The sequence below is a fragment of the Bos taurus genome, chromosome 13, assembly GCF_002263795.3.
Source record: "Bos taurus isolate L1 Dominette 01449 registration number 42190680 breed Hereford chromosome 13, ARS-UCD2.0, whole genome shotgun sequence".
Lineage (NCBI taxonomy): Eukaryota > Metazoa > Chordata > Mammalia > Artiodactyla > Bovidae > Bos > Bos taurus.
This window is the reverse complement of record NC_037340.1, coordinates 7,386,805-7,413,258: the sequence shown is the minus strand read 5'-3', so window position 1 is coordinate 7,413,258 and position 26,454 is coordinate 7,386,805. Positions and strand designations below refer to the sequence as shown.

General features: G+C 42.8%; 2 protein-coding genes and 1 non-coding gene across 9 annotated transcripts in view; 2 read left to right on the top strand and 1 right to left on the bottom strand.

The window, feature by feature from the left end:
• Positions 1-1,114: 1,114 nt before the first annotated feature.
• On the bottom strand, positions 1,115-26,213 carry NDUFAF5 (NADH:ubiquinone oxidoreductase complex assembly factor 5). 5 transcript variants are annotated; one of them, NM_001206395.1, is made up of 11 exons: positions 25,466-25,722; positions 23,070-23,110; positions 20,263-20,326; positions 17,108-17,155; positions 15,676-15,779; positions 14,979-15,018; positions 12,051-12,248; positions 8,629-8,689; positions 1,810-1,893; positions 1,397-1,479; positions 1,115-1,230 (listed from the first exon to the last, which is right to left on the bottom strand). In NM_001206395.1, the coding sequence occupies exons 1-11, from the start codon at positions 25,685-25,687 to the stop codon at positions 1,138-1,140; spliced, it is 1,038 nt and encodes a 345-aa protein (NP_001193324.1). In that variant the 5' UTR covers positions 25,688-25,722; the 3' UTR covers positions 1,115-1,137. The 5 variants fall into 5 exon arrangements, 3 of the variants coding, with proteins under 3 accessions (NP_001193324.1, XP_010809332.1, XP_024856383.1); XM_010811030.4 differs by lacking the exon at positions 12,051-12,248 and having other exon boundaries at positions 1,119-1,230; positions 25,466-26,213; XM_025000615.2 differs by lacking the exon at positions 23,070-23,110 and having other exon boundaries at positions 1,119-1,230; positions 25,466-25,550.
• On the top strand, positions 15,160-15,232 carry TRNAW-CCA (transfer RNA tryptophan (anticodon CCA)). Its single transcript has one exon. It is a non-coding gene; the product is annotated as a tRNA-Trp (tRNA).
• The window catches only part of ESF1 (ESF1 nucleolar pre-rRNA processing protein homolog), a 66,319-nt gene continuing 65,715 nt past the window's right edge, over positions 25,851-26,454 (top strand). The window contains exon 1 of one of the 3 annotated variants that reach the window (XM_005214072.5): positions 25,851-25,879. The gene's annotated coding sequence lies outside the window, so the exon portion shown is untranslated. Of the gene's footprint in view, positions 26,108-26,454 lie in introns of all 3 variants that reach the window. The other 2 variants (XM_005214073.5, NM_001192772.1) reach the window with 2 other exon arrangements.

The following is a 26,454-nucleotide window of genomic DNA, read 5'->3' as shown; positions in this document are numbered from 1 at the left end:
CCAGCCCTGACTGAGGGAGAGCCTGGTGCTTACTGGTAGAGTGAGGGCAGGCAGGAGGGGATAGAGACACAGAGAAGCAAAGCCTGTAATAACCCCCCAAGGCTGAGGAAGCGGTGCGCCCTGCCCCGGAATGAAAAACGCGGCAAACGACTTGGCAGCAACTGGTGACAACACACGTGACGTCACTCCCGGGCACCTCCCAGCATCGCCCCCCCCCCGCCCCACCCCGCAGGCAAGTGCCTTCCTGCACCTGTTCTACGCTGCTTCCGATCATTTGGATCATGACCACAGGATGGTGGGCTTAGATCAGAATGCGGTGCCAGAGGCCCGAAACGGCAAAGTCAGACAGCACTGGTCCTCACTGTGCAGGTACCTGACACGTGATTCAAAAATCCTCTAAAAAAGGACTTAGTTAAGTTCTCCTCTTAACTACCTCGGTAGAGTGTGAAATGATGGGACTCTCACCCAAATGGTGGAGGTGAAAAACAAACAAGATCAGAATTCTGATGGCTATAAAAAGGCAAGGAAGGATTCAAGAAGACACTATTCCAAACTACAAAACTACTCAATAGCTCTAAAGAGGTTCATCATCCTCTGTTTCTCTTTAAAGAGCAAGGAAGACAGTATCACAAATAATTCTAGCTTAAGTATCTTAGAGTAGTTGTTATAAAAGTCTACAATTTTATGCCAAAGAACCAGAATACTAAAGAATCTACCAACTTGTCCTTCCTCTCATCCCCTCATCTCCACTGCTAATGTCCTCTCAAAGAAATAACAAAAATTCAGACAGAGGGAAAGGTACAAAATGTTAGTGTGAGTGGTGTTTTTCTATCAGGTCAAGCATTTATATACATGAACATCTTTGGATTTTTCAGAGATACCTTCTTGCTTTTAGGCTGATTCTGCAAACAAGTCTCTCAAATTACTAGATAATAATATCCATATTAAAATAGAAAACATGTGAAATTGAAATCACTACTAAATATAGATGGAGTATCAGGCGATTCTAATTATTAGAAAAATCTGATGGTAAATAGCTTATATATTGCTTCTTGCTTCAGAATGCAGTAATTTTAGATATGAAAGTTACCAATCACTGATGAGAAGTCTGGACTACATTAACATTGAATAAAATATTTATTGTGACTTCTTCCCTTGTGACATAAGATCGTTTATTTTTCCGAGCTCTCCAAACGATACTGTTGCCGAACCTCTTTCAGCTGGTCTCGCCTGAAAATAATAAACAGGAAGGATGTTACGAATACGTACCTATAGCTCTAATTAAACCCTTTAATGCTGTCTTATATTAAAAAAAAAAAAATCCCCCACCCTAAGTAAATAAATAAAAAGAAAATGGAAACATCAACCCAGGAAGAAAAGTGATCAATATTAATACCTGTGAATCATGATATTTCCATCCTATCATGTAATAGATCTGATATGTGGCAGGCACAGAACCATCCTCATTTCTGTACATTTCTATAAAAACAAATCACAGTTACAGTCTGAAAAAAATGCAAGTAGGAAAAAAAAAATCTATTCAAAAAAAGTATGTTCTCCAAAGAGAAATGAATATTAGAATACTCATGGGATTCTGAGAAAGGCTCTTGTGAAAAAATCCTCAACACTGAGAAGCTGACAGTAAAGAATCACGGCTTTGGGGGAAAAGGATACACAGCCACAGGATCTGTGTTTTGAGAGAAGGACAAGAAATCTGAAGGTGCCTTAAAAAGGACAATGCGATTTTAGGGGATAAGGATGACAGGGACGGTCAGCGAGCCTGGCTGGGAGAACGGGCAGCCTCCTTACCTTGGTACACTGCTGCAGCTGCCAGCATCGTGTCTCGGTGCAGGAGGGCTTTTCTATTCCAAGCACAGTTACTCTCACCCATCCCTAAAAACACACTAGAGGTTTGAGATGATTCAGCAACACCCGAGCAGCTCAATGGCCCAGATTTAATCTTCTCTCGTCCAACGGAATACCTGTCCCCCCATCTCTGACAGTCACGTAAGATAAATAATCTCCTTTTGCTCTCAGATCATAGTCAGTGACCTGCAGGCAAAGCTACTTGGAGCTTCTGGGTAGTGAGACAAGTCAAATTCCAGGAGGCAAGCCCCGTAAGCACGCTTTTTTTGGCAGCAGGGGACTATGGGAAGTCAGCTGGGCCAAAGCAAGGCCACAGGCCCTGCACGCGAGTCATCAGGAGCTGGCAAGGGTCTTTCTAGTGATGCCACGTTTCACGCCCTTTTCAGTGGCTCTTTGAAGGACAGGACATTGGCGAAACACCTCACTCCTTCTAAGCCATAAATCTAAGAATGAACGTGAAATCTGCAAGGGGGTTTGAAGACTCATTGCACTGGGGTCTTCTGCGTTGCAGGTGGATTCTTTTCCAGCTGAGCTACCAAGGAAGCCTGAAGACTCATTAGGTTGTACCAAAACTACAACGTGTTTTCAGATTTTACAACGTTTTACTGATCCCAGATTTGGAAACAATTATGTGCATTCTCTTCGGGGGCACTTTTCTTAATGTTTTAAAAAAAGAAATTTTTAGATTTCTTTCCTTCAAACTGATAGCTAAAAGCTAGGATTATGTTATCTTCTTGTTCACTAAAATTTAATGTTATATATTTAATATTTTTAATGCATACAGTCAAATGAAATTACTTTGAAAGCCCACATTTTAAACTAGCTTGCAAAATTAAAAGAATCAAAATTAAAAACCCTTTACATTTAGTCTCTATATATTATATGATCAAAAATCAGTTTCTTAGTTTGGTTTTTCTACTTTTAGAAGAGATACAAATAAAATTCCCAATGTCAATGTTCTTTAGTTTTTTAAAAGTAATAATCTCCCAGGTTTCCAATGGCCTTATGAAAAACAATCAACAAATTAGATGGAATGAGTAAATCTGTTTGCTTTCCCCAATCCCTAAAGGTCCTTATTATTCCCTAAAATAATGAAACTCTGATACTAAAAGCAATGTGCCATATCCTGTGAGTAAAACAGTCCCAATTCATTAACAACAAGAGACATATTATACAAACTAGTATCAAGAGATGAATCAACGTGAAGAGGGTGGATCTTATTCTTGCAGTCATGAAGTAGCTAGATGACCTTAGGTCCATCGCTCTGGGGCCTCAAGGTGGCCAGGCTAGATGATCTCTGAAGGCTTCCAACACTAAAATTTTAACCCATTACACAATCCAATATAAAAAAAAACCTCCCACGTAATGACTATCAACTGCAACAAGAGACCAGAGGCAAACCGGGACTCGTACTGGAAGGATTTATTGCTGATGACAATAAATGGTGCAGTGGTGCTTTCATTTAACTTCCCATTTGCTATGACTTACACAGGAGAGGCAACACCAGTGAAAAAAGGGTTTAATTTTTTTACTGGAAATACTTAATGCACCAGAAATTCTAAATGCCTTCTACATAACTGGTATCGTGCTGTGCTAAGTCACTTCAGTCATGTCCAACCTATTTGTGACCCTATGGACTGCAGCCTGCCAGGCTCCTCCGTCCATGGGGATTCTCTAGGCAAAAATACTAGAATGGGTTGCTCTGCCTTCCTCCAGGGAATCTTCCAAACCCAGGGATAGAACCCAGGTCTCTCGCATTGCAGGCGGATTCTTTACTGTCTGAGCTACCAGGGAAGCCCAAGAATACTGGAGTGGGTTGCCACGCCCTCCTCCAGGGATCTTCCTGACCCAGCGATCGAACCCACGTCTCTTACGTCTCCGGCATTGGCAGGTGGGTTCTTGACCACTAGTGCCACCTGGGAAGCGCGAAGAACCGATATACGGATATACTAATTAAGATTATTAGGCACATTGATTTCCGATACAGAAACCCAAAGACACTAATGCGCTACTAACTGTTGCTAGGGACACCTACCCTTCCCTCACATGAGAACCTTTTCCTTTGAGAAGCAGTGTCATGTGGCACACAAAGTCTAGTCTTTGGGATCATAATTCCAGCTCTGGCCCTTAAATAACCTGGGGCAAAGTCATTTTCGCTCTATTAAACTCAAGTTTTAACACCTTTATAACACAGCCTGGTAGACCTTTCCTGGAGACCACCTGGGAAACACATCTGGGGACTTCTGACCAGCTCTGGGCTTTGGGATAACAGAAGGATTTGGGTAACTGTTTAGACTCTCACAGTGTTTTTAAGGTTAAGTTCAATTGCTTATTTTAAAAAAAAAGGTCTAATTTATCATGGTTTACTAGGAACAATACTGAGTATTGTCTAAAAAAATAACAACTGAACTTACCTTAAAACTACTGTGAAAGCCTCCAAAACTTCTCATGTGTTCCTCAGCTGATACGCGTTTTGCAAAATTAGGTCAATGTTCTGGACTTTCTTCTGTGAATGAATAATAGCAGCTTAAATGAGAAACACCACCACCATCAAGAAAAAAGTGTAACATGATGTAAAATGCCGAAAACCCTAGGGACAGTAGCACCGTCTTCCAGTCTGCAGAGCAGCACCTCCGGGAGTCTGCCAAGCGTCCCCTCGGGCACTCGCCCCTCGACCACCCTCCTTCCCCCGCCAGCTGCCTCAGGGCTCTCCGGGGGACAGTGGCCGACATCTCAGAATGTGAGTGAGGCTGCGACCCTGGGCTTAACCCCTGGCTCTAGCACTTACCCAAGCACTGCACCTTGGGCTAGTCACTCCTCTGTGCCCAGTCTCCTCACGCAAAACAGGAGAGGTGAACCGTGCTAGCCGGTCTCCCCTTCCTCACGAACAGGCCTCATAAACGATGCTGGAGGGTGAGCCTGCTCTCACATCAATCTGACTGTCCCTCCTCCACACGAAATTCTCCCAACAGACTGCAGGGCTCCCCTGATAAAGTCTAGAAAAGCCTCTGATGGACCCGCCTACATCACTTCCCATCATCCTCCTGTTCTACCTATTTGAGCAATGCTGAATTACAATGCAGTTTCCCAGTTAGGAAAGTGGAGGCTGAGTGTCCCCTCTGGAGTCTCCGTGAGTTTACACAGGCCTTTCCCTTGGCCTGGAATGCAAGGCCCGGCCCTCAGAGGGGCACCCACCCCTTCCTTCTTCCAGCATGAACTCACTTCAGCTTAGGTGCTGCCTTTTCTGCAGAAGCATCCCTGATTCCCTAAGCAGACTTAGGGATTTTTCTCTGTGTTTCTGCCTGCACTTTTTAAAAAGAATTATCTCACTTTACAGTTAAAAGCATATGTCTATCTGTGCGTGTCTCTTTCTCCACTAGAGCATATGTTCCTTATGATCAGAAACTGTTATTTCCACACTGGCTCAGCTGGCTGTACATGGTAGATGCTCAATAAACAGTAAGTGAATGAATATAAAATCAACCAGTTAATGTTTCTATCAATGTTGATAAACATTAGTTTTACAAGTTATCTTTAGATAATTCCTCTTAATCCTCTTAAGAATAAGAAACTTTATTAAAGACTAAAAGACATGATTTGTGTAAAAGGCTTTACAGTAAAGACAAACACTGGCAAAGCCGCTTACAGGTGAATATTAGGCAACAGTTCCTCAAAATATGACTGACTGAAACCAGCAGGGGGAGGGAAGGCGGGGTTATCAACTGGAAAGGGGCATGACGCAATCTTCGAGGGGCTGAAAAGGTACTAGTCTGTGGTTTATATAATATCTGAAAATACAAGCAGCTGTACAGTTACAATTAGTGCATTTTACTGAACACCTAGGGTAATGCCTATGCTCCATGAAGACCCAGATCATCTGGCTGACACCCTCTCCCACTCCCGCTGTCAGACACCAGGCTCCCAGGCCCTCCTCTGATTGAGCGAAGGGTTTGGCACCTGGCGCAGCTTCCCTCTGTACCCCAGGTGGTGCCACCATCCTGGAGGACTTCAAGGTTAATAACTGGCAAGCACCAGGGCCTCTAAGACTTCTGAGGCTCCTTACAACCCGTGGGATTCTCCGTCACGCCACCTGCCATCACACCTGTAACGTGTCCTGGATGAGTCGGCACTTGTAACTGCTTCACTTCTAAAATCACCAATCCAAACGTCCCATTTTCTGACCATATCCTCCTTCCTTCAAGCGTGTTCATGTATTTCAACTACGATCATCTTCTGACCTCCTCTACTTTCTCCCAGTCCATCAGCTCCTCCTCCCCCTTCTTTTATTACTTACTTTTTCTTTCAGCTTAGATTTTTGCCCTGTTATCTCAGTTACACTCTTGGAATTCTCTTCTGCCTTTGTCTTCTTGTTACTCTCAATTAGTAAAGCCCCAAGCCAGACTGATGCAACTGTGTTTTGTGCCAGGTCCCCAGCTGCCAGCTATTGTCAGAGAAGTCACATATGCATCTGACCAACTTCAAATGCGTCCTTCAAATTTGATAACTCTCCCTGATCCATTCACCTTCCTATTCTCTACAGTGACTATATCAAATCTCTATGCTATGCTAAGTCACTTCAGTCGTGTCTGACTCTGTGCGACCCCACAGACGGCAGCCCAACAGGCTCCCCCGTCCCTGGGATTCTCCAGGCAAGAACACTGGAGTGGGTTGCCATTTCCTTCTCCAATGCATGAAAGTGAAAAGGGAAAGTGAAGTTGCTCAGTCGTGTCCCACTCCTAGCGACCCCATGGACTGCAGCCTACCAGGCTCCTCCATCCATGGGATTTTTCAGGCAAGAGTACTGGAGTGGGATGCCATTGCCTTCTCCTCATTTGCAAACCTCTGACCTTTTGAGTCTCAGTATACGACTTTACACTCTGCTTAAAGGAGAGCATTGATCCATCAGACGGGAACCTCCTGCTATCAAACCAAACACCCATGACCACTGCACCGTCCCTCTTCCCTTCCATGTGGGCCTGTCTGCTCTTGTCCAAGGGCAACCGTCCTCCTCTTATCTCATCCCCTTTCACCTTCTCGGGTACCTGACCTGATTAATTGTCCTCTCTCTTCTAGAGTCACTTCTTCTATGGAAGCACTTAGGTTCTTCTAATCAACTGTTCAATAAATTCAAGTCTTGAGATGAAACATAATAAAAAACTTCAGCCCATCTCCCATTCCTCTCCCCGACTCACACCTGTAGCCTTGCCGTCTCTCCCCTCTTTTTCATAATCAAGTTTCTTGAGAAGACGGATGCCTGCCGCCCTAAGCCACCCCCTCCATAGGCGTCAACCTACTCCCCTTCCCTCCGCCTCTCCCACCAAGCCCATGCCAACAGCAGAGCGCTCCCTGTGGTCACCAAAGCCTCCTCATCCTCCGTCAGTGGGCCTTCCTTCAGTCCACATCGTGCTTCTGAGCAGCATTTGACGCTCCCTCTGCTTTGAACTCTTTAGGGTCTAGGTAATACGATCCCCTTCTGCTGTTTCTCCTTAGCACCCTGCTAGCTACACATCCTCAGTCTCTGCAGGCTCCTCCTCTTCTTACGCACTCACTGTGTGTTAGGTTCCTAAAGGCTCCGGACCAGGCCACTTTCTCTTCTCGCTTCAGGCTGCTGCTTCTCATACCACCTATTGCCAGTGACTCACAATGTTTACCTGGGCCACTTGCCTCCTCCGAGCTACACAGCCACACACTCAACCCCTACCTGATGTCTCACCTCGGGGATTTCAGAAGCACTTCCCACCCAGCATGTGCAGGTGTGAATTCAAGAGCTGTCCCTGCTCACACTTGGCTGTCTTCCACTGTTTCTCTGTCAGTGAAGGGCACCATCTATCTGGCTGTGAGAGCTAGAAACTCAGTGCCAGGCTGGAAACGCCTCTCTCCTTATCAGCCCACATGTAATCCATCAGCAGGAACTGTCACATTTCTCTAAATGTCTCCTGAATCCAAACCATTCACTTCTCACCATCTCTACTGTCACCACCTTAGCCCAAACCACCGTCACTTCTCAGTAAGCTTTACAGCAATGTCTCCCTACTAATTTATCTGCCAATCCACCTAAAAATACAAATCTGACATCATGACCCCTCCCCCATTAAAATATCTCAAGGGGCATTTTAAGAAAAAAGACAAACAATCTTAACAAAGGCTACAAGGCCCCCATCTACCCGCCCATGTAATCAGTCCTCTCTTCTTTCCACTCCCGATATTCCGGCCACAATGCCCCTCTTTCGGTTCTCGCCATGTTCTTTCCCGCAATAGGGCCTTGGCACACGTTGCGCTTCCTGCTTCGCCCAGTGGCCTCACCTCATTTTCCAGGGCACAGCCATCGCTTCCTCAGACAGGACTTCAATGACTCTCCCAGACCAGGACCTAGCCCACCTAACCCTCTGGCAACCCCCAGTCCCACAGTAAGCCAGCTACTTGCTGTCTTGTGCCTGGATCCGAGCTGCCAAGCGCTGCTCGAGAAAGTCACTGAGGTATCCCACCATCCTCACACGCTCCTTCAAGATAGTCCTGCCGGCCTTTCGTGGGCAGTCACCAAGTTCCCCTACTGCACAGCACCTACCACAAGTCTAGTTTAACATTTATCGTTATGGCTGCTGCCTCATGTCGGCTGCACCCAGCTTGTATTAAAAACTCCATCAAGACAGTCTACTTTCTCCTTACCCAGTGTATCTCCAGGGCTTGGCCCCAGTGCCTGCACAGTCAGCTTGCAAAATATGACTCTCAAAAGGGGCCTAAAAATTCCTTAAAGTGTCTTACCTTGTAAATCTTCCATCAATTCAAACATCCCAGGATAGTTAACTTGAATTTCATCAGTGTCCTATTTAAAAAGAAAGCAGAATCTTCATTTGGCGTTCATTACCAAGGATCCAGATCAGAGAAGAAGTCGCAGAAATTCCCCAGACCGATCTCTCACAGTAAGCAGGAACCTTCTTTGCAATCCTCTTTGCAGGTATTATCTCGCTTACACTTGATTTACAAAGATTTCAAATTGCAGGGTACATGCTTGCCATTTTAACAGAAACCTTCCTGTAACGCCATCAACTGTTTCTAATTCTCTCCTTGGGATTCACACAAATAAAGTCTGTTCTGTACTCTGTAAACTATCCTTTTCTTCTAGTCTTTGAAAAGTCTTTTAGGACACTGCAACTTTCTAGGGGGAGGGTTAGGCTTCTAGACAAAATCCTTACACATGCCAACTTCATTTTTCTCTACATAGTCAATATTAATCTCTCTCTCTTTAAATGTGACACCCAGAGTCAAATAGGGTCATCTCCCAAGATGCTTCCATCCTACTCCCAGTGCTGCAGCAACCTCCATGGACTAGTTTAGGAACGGACACACAGCTGGACAGACACAGTTTATTTCTTGAGTGACCTGGTGAGCAATGTGTCCCACTCTTTCTCAAGTTCGATACAGGAGTTCACTGTTGGGACAGTGGCAGAAAGCACTGATGCTCCCCAAATATCCAGGTACTCCTGGACATTTCACAGCCCCACACATGTCTTCTGGCAAAAGAAAAATGAGGTGGAGGCAGGTAATAAATAGCTAGGGAGCCTTTTCCAGGGCATGTCTGGGGCAGTGACCTTAGGGGACACAAGGCCCAGATGGTACAACTACAGGATGGAGATGAGCTGCCCAGCCAGAATGGCTGGGATTGATAAAAATTGTGTGTTAGCCACTCAGATGTAGGAGTTTTTCTACAATGGAAACTAACCCTGAATATAAAACACTTCCTTTTTTCCCCGTGATATCAAAATCCTGCACATAAGTCAAACTTCATCACATTGGCACTACTTTTGAAGCATCCAGATCTTTTTGTGTTCTGTAGCTTTATCTAATATCTGTCCAATTTTGGACTTAATCTTGCACAGAATCAAGTACAAAACCCTAAAGAACAGTTATCAAAAATATCCATTTTAATTCCCAAAGAAACGTAAAACAAAATGACCAATTACCTTTTTTTTAAAACATTAGAGACACAGAATTACTTAGAAGCAGGAAATTGACATGTACTGTTGATGAAGCATGTCAATTAATGCTACGTTATAGATAGTAATCATACATGTCAAAATCTGAAATGCATAGATTCTTTGACTCAGCAATTTCACAGATGTGCAGAGATTGTGTAAAAGAAAATTCATGGCAACACTGTTTGAAAGAATATAAAAAACAAACTGAAAACAATCTAAATGTCCATTAACAAAGAAAAGGTTAAATAAAGTGTACCTGTTCAATGAAATACTATATGAAAAGTGAAAGTGAAAGTCGCTCAGTCATGTCCGACTCTTTGCAACCCCATGGACTACACAGTCCGTGGGATTCTCCAGGCCAGAATACTGGAGTGGGGAGCCTTTCCCTTCTCCAGGGGATCTTCCCAACCCAGGGATTGAACCCAGGTCTCCTGAATTGCAGGTGGATTCTTTACCAGCCGAGCCACAAGGGAAGCCCACAATACTATATAGCTGTCAAAAAAAAAAGAACGTGGTGGGTGTATGTTTGTAGTGGAAGATCTCTAAGACAAGCTATTGACTGGCGGAAAAAAGACTATGCATATAGAAAAAAGAAAAAGAGTATATATATTGTTGTATATGTATGTTTAAGCAATATAACTGCACTCCAATCTGTGAGGAAGAAAGTCTGAAAGGACATACACGACAGCTGACAGAAGGCATCCTTGTGGAGAGGGACGGGGGCGGGGAGGGGAGGTGTCAGAAGGCAGGAGACAGCGGCTCATCTTAGACCTGCGAGTTACTCTCTCTCTCTGTCTGGTTTTCTTTTCTTTTTTTTTAAACACATGCGTGGATTAAGACCATCTCTGGATAGTCCATTTCTTCTATGTATTTTTCTACATTGGGAAACTATTTTTAAAAAGAGATTTTAAGATGAAAAAAAAAAAGAATTCCTTCTAGGCTGATACCTACCATTAAACAATACCCTGTGAAAACATTTCAGTGAAACCAACTAAAAGCACCATCTCCTTCTCAATCAAAAGAGCACCAAAATAGCCTTGTCAAAGGTCTTATTCAAATCAAGATGAAGGACAATATTCACAGTTTTCTCCTAATATACTAGTCTGGAAATGATTCTGAAAGGAGATGAGTTTCACTTAGAATGGCAACTAATTAAAAAAATAATTCATTAAGAGGGTCATATGTGTAAATATATGATATTAATTTAACTTGATTTCACTTTAAAAATAAAAATCCATTGCAATATAAAAGTAATATACTAACGTTATATGCAACATAAACCTGCATAATTGATTATATAAAAGCTTTTTTGCATAGGAGTTTTTGAAAATTATTCAGGATGCAATGTTAAAATAGCACTTTGGAGACAATGTATATGTCTCCAGGAACAAATCTGCATAAATTTATTATTAAATTACCCTCTAATTTTATACACTATAGAGAAGATCATACACCAATGGGAATCTTTCTGGAACACATAACCCACTTTACAACTTAGAAAACTGCATGTTGTTAACATAATTTAGCTTTCTTTTGATGACTCAGGATAGAAGTTTCATCTTTTTCCTCACGGGCGACAACCTTGGAGTCCCTAACATTCCTGTTGAGCTGTCTGACCAGGCACGAGCTCCTCACACGCCCTGAGGGCTGTGTCACCTCCTGTCTAGTGTCTCTCCCCTTCCCTCGCAGCCCCTTCCCAACATCAGAGGCCCTGCTAGTCTGCGCCCCTTGCTTTCTGTCAGATCGTGGACGGACATGACCAGCCATTTTGGTGGGCTGATTTTATGACGTATACTCACACTACACCTCCTTAAAAAGTTATTTTAATTTTAAGCCTGTCTAACCTGATCTAACCCTGGGCCTCATGAAGGCACATTCTCTCACCTCCATTTCACATGACATCACTTTCCTTGAGAGCTGGTGGGAGAGGCTGTGCTGTGAACACTCCTGACACCTCCTTCCTTCCCGTCAGGGATGCTCTGTCTCTCGTGGTACACCCAACTCTGGATTTGAAGGGTGTGATGGAAAAGCAGGTCTTAGAAAATAGCCTCCCTGCTAAATGAGGTACTTTTCTTTTTGAGTTACTTATTTAGGTAACAAATAACTAAAAATTTTACATTCCTACCTTGTGTCAATCAAGATAAAAAGAGAGAGAGATTATTTCTGAAAGGTGTGATTAATGGGTTACTCGATTCTCTTGATAGTTACCACAGTCAGAGTATTAAAGCCAGCTCTCCCAAGCAGATGTCCTAAGTCATTGACAGCAGTGAAAGGGGAGACGTGCGGAGAAAAGCCCCCTTCCCTCTCTGTTTCCGCTAACTGTAAGGAACACCGGAGTTCAAAGAGCGTGTCACCTCCAAACATTGCACCAATGAACACGCCATCTGGTTTTAAAACATAATGAATCTGTAATAAATACAAACAACAACACGATTCAAAATTTCAGACACAAAACTGTTAAAAGAATAAATACATGGAATCAGTATTTCATGATTACCATTCTTATTCTGTCAAGTTAAAAACCAGATGATTTAATAAATAATACGTAGACAACCAACTATCAGAAAGGCTCTGCAGGATATTATTGTAAAGACAGATAAACATTTACTGATAGTGTTAATATCTATAAGATACGTTACATGCTTTCAAACTTTTTAATAATAGACAAAACTTACTTTTTCAATCAGTGAAACACTGAAAGAACAAGATTTTTGATGTGGTAGGTTACAGAAATCGCTGTCCTCCCTGCATCTGTGCCCTTAGACATGTCACTTTGTAACAGCCCCCACTGGGAGAATCTGGAGCAGCCCCACGACTTGCTCTGACCAAAGAGTGCAGAGCAAGTGACAGTACGGCAGTGCCGAGGGCTCGATGGCCCTGCTGCTTCCACCTGCTCTCTAGGGGCCCTGTGTACGGGCCACGCTGTGAACAAGCCTGAGCTGGTCTGCTGAAGGATGACAGGAGGAGACGTGGGGATCAGCCAGGAGTCCAGCTGCAGCCATCTGACAGCTCTGGGGCAAGCCACCCCCAGGTCAGACATGTGGGTGAACCAAGCCAGACCCAGAAGAATCTCCTAAGTCTGGCCCAAATCCCTAACTTACAAAATCGTGACTTACTTTTTTAAAACACAAAGTTGAGGTGGCTTATTAAGCAGAAAAATCTAATTTATAGGGAAGCCATGATGACTCACAACTAAAATGTCTAGTAATATCTTAGTTAAATATTAACATATCAATTAGTTTAGTTACACACAGAATTAAGGAGAAGTAACCAACTTATTTTTCAGCTGTAAAACAAAAACCATTTTTAATTGGTAACTTAAAACAGCAGCGACGATCAATTCCAGAATCATAAATGTTTTATTCAATGACTCTTGGAACTACGTCTGTAACTAGTTTGACTCTACTTTCATATAGGGCAAGGTGAACTCCGAAGTAAATCCGAACCCACATCATGGTAGGCTACTCTAATTCAAGTGTACATCTTGAATGCGTATTTAAAATATTATGAAGCAATTTTATATAAAACAGTATATAAGCAAACTGACTGTACAAATCTTTTTCCTTCAGTCCCTTCAGTGTTACTTCCTTCTCTTGCCACCAAACTCTCATAGAACTAAAGTACCTAAAATTATCAGTTTAATTATCAGATAAGCCCTTAGAGGGCTTATCAGTTCCTGTGGATTTCACAAGAATGACTTCCCAGTCTCTACCTTGAGCCTGGACAGCTTCCCAGGATCCTATATTTATCTTTTGGCTGCTGGTGCCATAGACATTTGTCTCTTGGCAAACGTAACCCCCATCCTTCCCCACGGCATCCAACATACACAGAACACATATTCTCAAACCAACTCCCCTTTCCAACTGCTATATTTCTGTTAATCACCATCTTCTAGTCCTTTTATCTGATCATTACCATTCTTTCCCCTACTCTGACTAATTATCTCCAGTCACCTAGACTCAAAACTTGAAGGCAAGCTTTCACTCCTGACTGTCTTCAATCTTCAGCACTAACCAGCCACCAGACTGTTGATTCTTACTTTGCAGAGTCCTGAAGACCCCTCTCTTCCTTTTATCTCCACAGTCCATGCGGTTGCAGAGAGTCAGGCACAACTGAGCGACTGAACAACAACTGCCGCCTAGGTTCAGTTTATTTCATGCCTGGACCACGGACACAGTCTCTCTTCAACTTAACTGACTTTCCGCATCAGTTTTCTATTTAGCAAGATGCAGCTGTCTTGCAGAGTTATTTCACACATACATAAAACAGAGCAGAGTGGCTGGCAAACAGTACGTGCGTAAGATACGGTAGTTATTCTCCTGCCCAGCAGCTTCTTAATCATGTCACTTTCCTCTTCAAAATGCGCTAGTGGCTCTGGATCGCATAAAGAATAAACTCCCAGTTGCTCACCCTGTCACTGAGTCCTCTAACGTTGGTCCCGATACCCCTCATCTACACCTGGCACTATCCCCTCCTCCCCCAGGCTTCCTCTCTGTCCTTGTGGGCTTCCCAGTCGCTCACACTTCCCATCTATCCCACGATCCCACTGGAATGCATGCCCACTCCAAATACGACCTGTCCTTTGAGGCCCTGTTCAAGAAATTTCTTCCTCTTGAAGCTTTCCTAGGCCACTCCAAGCCACAGTGATCTCCTTCTCTCCTCTGAACATAACTCACCCCTTCCTTACCTGTTTGCTGATAAATATCAACCAACAAACATTTATCAGCCCTGTCTTAGTACAAAGCATGGGTGAAGTACAGATGGGTTCCTACCCAGAAAAAATTTATAGACAATTAAGGAAGAAAAGAAAGCCACACATAAAATTTCTCACAATAGCAATACTACTTTGAATAAGTTTTAAATATTTATGAAAACTTTAGTAACATCTTCATAATTATGTTTATAGAATTCTCTGGGAGCGGGGAGTCACTCATATACTTCCTAATATGGCAAAGGGGTACCAAGTGTGTCCAGCCCACAGAAGATAATATATTTTTTATTTGCTTCCATTTCCCATTGTCAAAAATGTAAAACAGAAACCATCTATCAGTTTCTGTGTAAAAACAGGCACATCTATAATTTGCTAACGATAAACAAAATAACACAGGCTATTAGAAACGGCACTAAGTTTCTTACCTGTTCAAGTGCTCTAGGAAGGTCATTCACCCAGTGCAAACTAAAATACGAAAACACATATCTGTTTTAGCTTAATCTGTATAATTAATTAGTACAAGAATCACTAACATAGCAAGCCACAGAGAAGGTGTAACTGTGGGTGTTTGAAAGTGCACATCAAAATTCACTGCTTGTTGGGATTTCCCTGGTAGTCCAGTGGTTAGGGCTCTATGCTTCCAATGCAGGGGGCCTGGGTTCAATCTCCGGTCAGGGAACTAAGATTCTGAATGCAGTGGCCAAAAAATAAATTCCTTAAGGAAAATAATTCACTGTTTTCATATAAGTTTTAAAATAAAAATATTAGGGGATAACCTTCCTTTTGTCACAGGAGAAGCCTTTAATATTACCTTATAACTTTAGAGCATAACATACCTATTTTGGGGGCTTCCCAGGTGGCACTAGTGGTAAAGAGCCCACCTGCCAATGCAGAAGACTTAAGAGATGCAGGTTCGATCCCTGAGTCAGAAGAACTCCTGAAGGAGGGCATGGCAGCCCACTCCAGTATTCTTGCCTGGAGAATCCCATGGACAGAGGAGCCTGGTGGGCTACTGTCCGTGGGGTCCCACAGAGTCAGACATGACTGAGGCGACTTGGCACACACACATGCATACTATTTTTAACACACATATATTTTTTTAAGTACAAATGGATTACCAACCTTAAACTGCTAACCACCAGGTCAAACGTATTTTCTCTGAAGGGAAGAAATTCTTCGTCAGCTAAAACACTGACAGTAGGAATTTCTGTTTCTAAGGCATTTTTCTAAAGGTTAAAAATAAAAGTTCAAAAACACATTTATATAACACTTTAATTATTAACACAATCATTGTTTGCTAAACATAAGTCATGTTATATTTACTTGACAGTGTCTAGTTCTTAAAAATTAAAAAAGCAGCCAAAGAGAAAGCACTAAAAAAGTATATCTTAAGTGACACCTAAGACTGGCCAGAAAAAATGGCTAGCTGGTTGGAAAAACAAATGGGATGACCACATCACACCAAACCAAACCTCAGAAAGCTGAGAGTCTCAGTGGAATAATCAAAGCCAAAAAAAGTACTAGGAAAATATGGGTGCACGCTTTAGACTCTTAGATGAAAACGCCAAAGTAAGTATGACTCAAAAACCAGAAACTACAAAAGGAAAGATCAATACACTTAATATAAACTGATCAAAACTTCTAAAAAGCAATAAACAATGTAAACAACATGTCTGGGAGAAAATTTATAAAATACGTGAAGAAAAATTAATATCCCTAGAAGACACGTTCTTACAAACCACCTAGAATAAGAACAGCCAATAGAGGACCAAGAGACAGGCACGTCACAAAATTACTGACAAAAGTCACAGATGAAAAAGCACTCACAGCCAAAAGGTATCAACAGCTACCTGGTTGCTCTAGCAATCGGAGAAATGAAAATAAACAGGACGAAACTCTACTTTCCACCTATTAGACTGACAAAGACAAAATAACTGGCCTACTGTTGCCAACAAGCAGGAGGAAAGAGGGCTTTCATTTAATACTGTTGTTCAGTGTTCAAAGGGCAGTCTAGAGACGGATGTTAAAAACTGAAAGGTGAACATCAATGAATCCATATACTCCACTCTTGGGAGTGGAGTAAATGTAACTGTCAAGTAAATATTCCCAGGGAGAAAAATAAATCAAACTCAGAAAGTTGCTTTATACAAAGATGCTCACTGCAGTGTTGGTTATTGAGAAGCTAGAAATTTAGTAAATAAAGCTTGGAATATTCCCACACTGGAATACTACATGTGTGTGTGCACCTATCACTCACTGATACCAAAGAATGGCATGTCAGCATAATACTGTTTGTACAAAGCTGTGATGGGGAGACAGCTATATGTCTACAAAGACACAGATGAAAATGTCACCAGCAGTTGCCTGAGTGGTGGGATTAATGGTGATTTTTCCTTTCCCTTTAGATTTCCCCTACTGTTTAATTCTTCTTTATTTGTAGTATAATCAGAAAAAAAAAGAGCTCATTTCATTCTGAAGGAAATAATAATAAAAAGTACAGAACTGAAAACCAAACGAGGAGGTCAGAAATTAATAGCACTGAAAAGCTACCTACCAAAGCATTTTCTGCAATGTCTGTTTGGAAAAACTTTCCAACAGTTTCCTGCAATGCAATAAAGTTGATCAGAACCCAGTAACAAAACAACTGCTGAAACTGCTGAAGGAAAAAGTGATAATTTGATTAATTTTCAGCTCTGTAAGGGTATTTTTCTGCATATAATTAGTATGGTACACAAACACCTTTAATAACACATATTATGTTACATAGAATTAAATGTATGTAGCCAACCATATATGTAATATATTTAACAGTATTTAATAAAATAGAGAACATAGGTGTGAATAATCAGCATCTTCAGTTTACTCCACTGGGCTAAGGTCTTACGTGTTAACTTTTCCATAATACGCTAAGAGCTAGTCCTCATTCTTGTGACACAGAAGATCTGGAATGGTTTTCCTGCCTTTACTTGTTATTCAAAGAGATTGCAAAGAGTAAAGAAAGACCTAACAAACACAGATGCGTGGGAGGGCCTCAGTGGTTTCTCCCGTTTCACGCATCCTTTCTTCCTTCCCAAAGCAAAGGGCATCCCGATACTTCCTGCCCAGATGGCCACTTTCCACCGTGCCCTCTCTTCTCCAGGAGCCTGCTCTTCCGTCCACTACCTCTCCAGTCTTCAGTCTCTATCTTCTGCTGCTTCTTCCCTCACCTTACAACTCCTCTCCTCTACCCACCTTACGGCTGTCTTGTTTGTAATCCACAGCACTCCTTCTTGCAGAGTTCCCCTCGATTCTTGGTGCTCTATTTCCACCCTCACTGCTCTACTCACATGCTTTATAAAAATCACTCATAACCGACTCATCAGCTGCAGCCGTCTGTTCCCCCTGCTCTCGGTCCTACGTCACTTGACCTCTTAGAAGCTCGGCGCTGATGACAGGCTCCTAGAAACCTCCTCAGTACTGTTCTGCCCTGCTTTCCCTTCTCTGTGAGAAACCCCAGTCCTCTCTCCTTCACCCTGACTACTTCGTGAAGAAGGTGCCTGCCCACAACATGGAAAGGCTACCTTCCCTCAACACCCTACCACTCTCTGGAGGCTGCTGCTGACCACAGGGCAACTGGTATGTGGTACGTGTTTAACTACGGCCCTCAAAAAAGAAAAAAGTGCCCTGAGCTGCAGGTCTGATGATTTCCACAGTGTAACCACCCCAACAGTGATGGGTTTCATGCAAGCAACACAGTGCTGTCCAGCAGAGCACTGGGAAGAGAGGCGCACAATGGTCTCTCTAGAAAGCCAGCTCCAGCACATCAGTGCGAGGGGTGAAAGCTAGGTGGGTCAGATCATCTCTCCTCGTCTCTCACTTGAAAATGTCAACTAAGAGACTGGGAGATGGGGCGGCTGCTCCCAGGCTTGGAGGAGTGTGTAGACTTCAGGGGAAGGCTGGCAAATGTATAACAACTGGCTTTTGGCGGGCCCTGCTTTGTAGCGTTTGCCAACTTCCATAAAGTACAACTCCCGCCATGGCTGAGTTTAAGCTGTTGAAACAACGTCACTAACACGGAGTTGGGAAAAGATCAGCCAGTGCTCATGAGTCAGGAGGAGGCAGCTACAGCACACTCGGAGTCCGGTTCTCACATGCGCATCTCATGCTCTGACTGAAGAACACCAGGGTCAGCCCTGGGGTCGGGGGATGGGCAGAGGGAGAAGCCAGCCATGTAGTATGTGAGCAGGACCTCCATTCTGATGTGTCAGAGTCCCCACCCTCGGGAGGCCTGGCTGTGCTTCCAGATCCTTGAGTAGTTAAGAGCCTCTAAGCAATGAATGTCCTAATGTTTGAACTGGCTCAGGGGATTTCGTCTTACAATCCACTGTCTTATTTAGGCACTTGCCATCTTACTTACTGGGCGTCCCAGCTGGCGCTAGTGGTAAAGAACTTGACTGCCAATGCAGGAGATATAAGAGATGTGGGTTCGATCCCTGGGTCGGGAAGATCCCCTGGAGGTGGACATGGCAACCCACCCCAGTATTCCTGCCTGGAAAGTCTCATGGACAGAGAAGTCTGGCGGGCTACAGTCGTAAGGTCGTAAAGAGTCAGACGCCCTGAGGCAACATAGCGTGCACGCCTATCTTACTTTCTTCCAATACAAGTGTGGAAGATTCCTTTCTATACACTGGCCCCGAGAGCTTACCTATCAGCAAGGTCTGTAGATTCTACCAGGTCTCCTGTACACCCCTGGCTTTATATCCTGCTGTCTCCACACTGGCAGCTGGCCTTTCTCTCTCACGCCTATACTTGCCTTTGACACAGCCCTCTAACTGGTCTGTTTCTCTACACTCTTGTCTTCTTCAATCCCTCCTACACACCATCCCCAAACTAACCTTCCTTAAGCATCACTGATCCTACAGCTTGCCACTTCTGCCTTCCCCTCAGCCATGCCTTACATTCTAATCGCTACAAGCACCAATCCAGAGTCTATCAAATCTCGGGTCAGATGCTGTGCCTTTCAGAAGTCTCTGGTCATATGAACTCCACTGATTTTCCTTTCCCTTAACTACTGTTGCAGTTTAATGATTGTATCAATTCCATGGCATTTATTATTGTCAATGACAGTGTTTTCAGAGACTTATCACATACCCCTCCCCTGTCTTGGCACAAGTGTACACTTTTTCGTTAAGTAGATTTGATATAGAAATCCCACTTTGATCTGTGTCCAGCATAGTGTCTATTTAGAGAGGCTAAAACAATTAATGAGTATTTTTTGGTCTGAATTACAAAAAGAAAAATAAAATAGTATACACATTAATAAAGACTATTTATACTTAATCACACACAAAAGTTTCTAACCAAATGATAAAGTGAATACTTTCCATAGATTAAAAAAAAAAGCTTAATCACACGTCCCAGATGAATGTCAATGTGATTTTAACTGTGATTTATAAAAAATATTTGAACAAAGTGGAAATAACACACAATGTATCGTATATAGACTTAGAGAAACTACCAGTGGGAACGCTATATAAAATGGATTCAAAGAAAAAATCATTTAAGAAAAAACACAGGAGTAGACATAAAACCTTTGGTTCTATCACTTAAAAAATAACAAATGAGCAATTCTGATGTCATCAAAATCTAAATATGATACAGACTGAATTAAGAAACTTTTTCTTTAAAACTGGCCAATTTTATCTAAGTTAAGTCATTCAATAAACATACCTTATTCAAGTGTTCTGCTACGTAACCTCGTCCACAACCAACATCCAACGCAAGACGGAAGTCTCTGAAAAACAGACACAGAAGTTATGCTTTGTATATAATAATACAGCCCCCATAAAGTGATTATTAAAAACAAATTTTTCTTAAGAAAAAAGATTCTCGTGAATACAACTTTCAAACAAGTCCTATCATCTGCCTGCTCCCTCACATCACCAGGTGTCTCCATCAGAGAACACACCGGGCATGGCAAGGCTGTTCGGCCAAGCCACTCCCAGGGCCTCCCAACCAATGGCTTTCCACAGGGCTGCTCCACGACATGGATCTGAAGCACTGATTTAGTGCAGGTACTTAAACAGATGGGGAAACAATGGAAACAGAGACAGACTTTATTTTCTTGGGCTCCAAAATCACTGAAGATGGTGACTGCAGCCATGAAATTAAAAGATGCTTCCTCCTTGGAAGAAAAGCTATGACCAATCTAGACAGCATATTACAAAGCAGAGACATTACTTTGGCAACAAAGGTCCGTCTAGTCAAAGCTATGGTTTTTCCAGTGGTCATATATGGATGTGAGAGTTGGACCATAAAGAAGGCTGAATGCTGAAGAACTGATGCTTTTGAGCTGTGGTGTTGGAGAAAGACTCTTGAGAGTCCCTTGGACTGCAAAGAGATAAAACCAGTCAATCCTAAAGGAAATCAATCCTGAATATTCATTAGAAGGACTGATGCTGAAGCTGAAGCTCCAATACTTTGGCCACCTGATGTAAAGAGCTGACTCACTGAAAAAGACCCAGATGCTGGGAAAGCCTGAAGGTGGGAGGAGAAGGGAACAACAGAGGATGAGATGGTTGGATGGCATCACTGACTCAATGGACATGAGTTTGAGTAAGCTCCGGGAGATGATGAAGAGAGGGAAGCCTGGCGTGCTGCAGTCCATGGGGTTGCAAAGAGTCGGACATGACTGAGTGACTGAACAATTTTAATCTGATAATATACTCAGACAAAGAATGAAGAGAAGTTAATGTAATTAACCTGAAAATATGTGGCATACCTATCAGGAACTTACTACTTATCCCTATTTCTCAAATTTGTTGTGGCAGCAGATAACTTAGAAATTACTATATGAAATACTATGAAATATAACATGATAAACTAAAACCCAAATAAACCATCAACTAAATAACAGCTTTTACTGAAATCTTACCAGGTTCAAATCAGTGGGCTAAGTGTACAGTTAAGTATGTCAATCCAAGGTCATTCAGCTAATAAGCAGCAGTCAGACTTGAATTCAGTCAGAAAGAATCCTGACCAGAACTCCTATCCACTATGCTATGCTGTCTCCTCCAAACGTATCGTCTCATACTAAATCACTTTACACATCCAACTGTGGATCACAGGTTTATGAAAAATTTGTGACAATTTTTAAAGAAACTTCATGCACTAGTAAATTTTTTCCTATTGGAACTGAGAGTCCCTTTGTAATTTCTGTTAAAAACCTATGTCACAAATATAGAACACCAGTACACAGCTGGAGAACCACTGGGGAGAGAACGTCTAGTATACCCAATGCCCTGTGTCTTGACTGTGCACACAGGCAGTGTGGCCTGGGAAAGCACACAGCCTTTGCAATCACAAAGACATGAGTCAGAATTCTAGGCTTGCAATTTACTAGCTCTGTGAACACAGACAAGAGATTTAATCTTGCTGGATCTCAGTTTTCCCATCTATAAAATGGGTTGGTATGAGAATTTTATCCAGCACGTAAAGTATTTAGCACAGTACAAATGTTCAACAATAGTTAGGAGTTATTAATATTATTACCATGGATTCTAACAGTATTAAGTGAGCCTCAGATAGCACAAATAAGACATCTAATAATCTGTTTTGTTTGTTTTAAAATATAAACATAAGATCAGCATTGACAATTCTTGCTAATAATAGAAGATCAGTGTAAGACATTTTAGATTGGTATTTTTAATAATTTAATTCCAAAGAGTTAACTGTTATTTTAAGACATGATTTTGTAGTTGCAATCACAGTTTTCTCCACAGACTTGTGTTTTGCTGAGTATAATGACATAGAAAGATTACAAAATTCAATCTGATTTGGAAAATTTAATGTTTCATTTATTAAATCGCAAATGATCTAAAATCCAGGCAAATGAATGACTATATCACAAAGAATTAGCTACTTTTCAGATTTTTAAAATAATGAAACTAATGAAGTAGATGAAATGAAGGTGGCTTTCGCAACAATGAAGAATTTTCTTTAATTTTATGAAACTGATTCACCTCATGACTCTTTCAAGTAGCCAGGATATATCTAAAATACGATTTTAAGAGTTTGTGATTTTACAAAATTTTCCTTTTTTAACACAGACAAATGTAATAAATTCATCCCATATTGGTCTAATGTAATGGATGTCTTTTACACAGAAGAGCACAAAAAGTGATCTGCTAATATCACAGAGCAGTTCTATAGCAAAGCCATTATTTAACTGGGGTTCCTGATACCTGTGCAAGTGAAAGCACTTAACTTTTTAAGTCTCCAAAAGTTGTGTTGAAAGTGAAAGTGTTAGTCGCTTAGTCATGTCAGACTCTTTGTGACCCCATGGACTGCAACCCACCAGGCTCTCCTGCCCATGGGATTCTCTTGGCAAGAATACTGGAGTGGGTTGCCATGCCCTTCTCCGGGGGATCTTCCCAACCCAGGGATCCAACCCCGGTCTCCCACATTGTAGGCAGATTCTTTACCATTTGAGCCACCAGGGAAATTGATTGTATTTTATTATGACAGTCATCACTTACCTGGCTATGTCATACACTCGATCTGCAATCCGACTTCCAACCTGACAGATTACAAGAGGCAATGATGTACAAAAGTAAAGATGAGTATGTTTAACAGAGAAATAACACTTTTCCGAGTACTCAACAATCCATAGGTTACTTATATTTCAACATGTTGAGTTCCCTTTATCCCTTTTTCAATTTGACCTCAGCAACTTTAAAAATTCTGAATAGGAACATCATAAATAAAAATAATCAAGGAAACACATTGAGTTAATTACCTCAGAAGTCAATTTAAGGAAAGAAGACTAAATTCTGTATATCTATGACTTTATATTTCATGTGCTGCAAGAGTGCAAAGACAAAAAGCAACAGGATACCCTAATTCAAAAAAAAAAGGCAACAGAAACATAACAAGTATATCATCCACAGATATTAGTGTGAGGTACATGAAAGTGAAAAATTAGTTAGCTGGGGATTATTACAGATCAATGTATAAGTGATCATTTAATAAAAACTAATTATTTGTTAACTATTAACAAATTTTGTGGAACTCCTAAATGAATAAATAAGTTTTCTGAGCAACATCTGAAAATTAGAAGTCAGCCACATTTAAAGAAACCTCCTCAATCCCAATCCAATTTAAAAGAGGTCATAAGGCAGGTGCCTCCTTTTGCTCGGCTAGACTTCATACAGCAGGAATAAAGATGTGGGATACTAATATTCCCCACATTCCACTCATTCCCTGGTAAACATCACATAGTTTCTACTGGGACTTGAAAGCTCAGAACAGAATATATGTGTATTTTCTTTGGGAGGTGAGGTGGGGAGAAAGAGTAAGGGAGAAGGGACAGCAGAAGTCTTTTCCCAGAGGAGTCCACTCTGTGCATCGTTACTGATATGAATACCTTTTGTTTATTATTTTAAAAGACTGTCGTATACTTTATCTTATTTATTCTAGTCTTAAAGAATGGTGAGGCCTCAGTCAAGTTGTAATCCAGGTGCCTTTCCTGGAAGAGAGTGTCTGGAAACTCACATCTTCTAAATATTTATATGTGTCACCCTGAGAACAGAGTCAGTCATCTGATCTAGCCAGGACCTCCACAAAGTTCTGCCCAGAGTAGGAGCTCAGTAAGTGTTGGCTGCAATGGCTTCAAAGAGCTCATCACACTTGATTTCAATTTTGGTCTATCCCTGAACAAGCACTTACACAGGCCTGAGCTCTGTGCTGCCTATTCAGAGAGTAGAACCGGCTCAAGTCCCTAGTCCACCTGGGTAAAGAGAAGAGGTCTTTCAAACCAGCACAGATAAATCAGAGATCTTAATTCATCTTAATGAATCTTCCTAAAAGATGAATCAGATCCCATCACTTCACTGCTGAAAACCATTCAACAGCCTCCCATTCCTCTAGACTCTAGAGCCATGTTGGCCAATAAAAAACAATCAGAGCCACATGAGCAGTTTAAGATTTTCTGGTGCAAGTGTTGAAAGCGTTAGTCACTCAGTCGTGTCCGACTCTTTGTGACCCCATGGACTGCAGCTCACCAGGCTCCTCTGTCCATGGATTTCTCCAGGCAAGTAGATTGCTATGCCCTTCTCCAAAGATTTTCTAGTAGCCATTTTAAAAAGAGTAAAGAAGTTGATTTTCACCCAAAATATCAAAATAGAGTTTCAACGTGTAATTAATATAAAAATATATTAAGGAAATATTTTACATCCTTTTTCCATATTAATTCACTGAAACCCACTGTATTTTACACTTACTGCACATCTCAAAGGGACATTTCAAGTGCTCAAAAGCTGCATGTGGCCAGAAATTACCACATAGAATGTACAGCTGAGATAGAGAAGAAAATCCAAAGTTCTTACCCATTAAGGCCCTCCTGACTTAGGCACTCCCTTACCTCCCACTGGAGCTTTCCTGGAGGCCTTGACAAAGCCCTTTTGACTTCAGGGCCTCTGGGTTCGTCTTCCCCTTTACCTGCAAAGCCTCGCCCCGACATCCCCCAGATCCCAGCTTGATTAATTTCTTGCCTCGTCGTCTGCCCCCGACCAGCGCAGTGACTTTACTACTTCACTTCACTACCTGGCCTTACTTCATTAGCTGAAATTACCTTTTCGGTTCACTGTCTCGTCTCTCAAAAGAATGAAATCTCTTGAGGGCAGCGGTCTTGCTTTGCCCCAGGTACGCCTGTAACTCAAGTATTAATGCTATCCGCCGAGGACATGAATGAATGAATGAATCGCACCTTGCAACCACCGGCGCCTGGCCCCCGCGCGATTACAGCAGAGGCCCAGACAGGCAGGGCGGCCTCTCAAGGTCACACGGCGAGGTGGGGGCGTTCGGGTCCTGGCCGGAGATCCGACACCCGAAGTCAAGGCGCTGAGCCACCCTCCGCGCCGTCTCGCAGACTCACCTCCTCCTTCAAGTAGTCGAACTTCATCGGCTCCGGCTGCCGGGCCGCCCAGTTCTTTTGCTTTCTCTTCAAATCCCGATCGAAGATGTTGAAGGCTTTGGGCGAGGCACCACTTGGGGAAGAAGCGCCAGAGGCCACCGTCCTGAGGCCGAGGTTCTTCACGGGGACCCCTGCCGCCGGCAGCCGCCGCCACGAGAACCGAAGCGGGGTAAGCAGAGGCATCTCCAGCGCATACACCCGCGGCCGGCTCGGCTATCGAGCGCATGCGCCGAGGCTACGGCAAGGACGCCGGAGCACTTCGCGGAGGGAAAGCGGAGGAAGTTTGGCCCAGTTCGCGTGCCTTCACGGCGGTGTGTCTCGCAGAGGATTGTGGGTGTGGGGCCCCATGTGACGCCGTGAGAGGATTCGGAGTCGGTGAGTGGAGTCGGGCTCCAGGAGAAGAGGGACAGAGCTAGCGTACGACAGATTGTCTTTCGGGTTTACGAGCGCCGCGCTCTTCCTCCTTGCTTTTCCGACCCCTCTCTTCAAGCTTCTTTGCTCCTCCTCCAGGTCGTGTTGAGGGACTTGAGCCCCAAAGTGGCTCTCTGAGGTTTGGGAGCTGGGAAGGAGGTCCTAGTTCCCTGGTGTTCCCGGCGTTACCCGGTGGGTAGGAGGGGTAGGTGGGCACCGGAGATGAGGGCGGGCGACCGAGGTGAGGTTAGGTCGCCTTCCTGTCTCCGAATATCTGGCGTAGATCAAGTGCTTTCGTTCTAAACATCTATACGCTTTACCTCTGATAGTTGAATGAAATATTGTTTACCCCACAAAGCTGTTCTGAGGATCAGATGTTTAATGGTGCGTCGTAGTCAAGCCTTGCTTTTGAAACAAAGCAGTGCTTTGTATTTGTTAACTCGAGAGAGGCTTTACCTGGTTCTCAAAGGGTGGTCATATACAAAGAGGGGGAACTTTGTAAGCTAAACCTGAATTCATTTTGTTCTGTTACAGCCTGG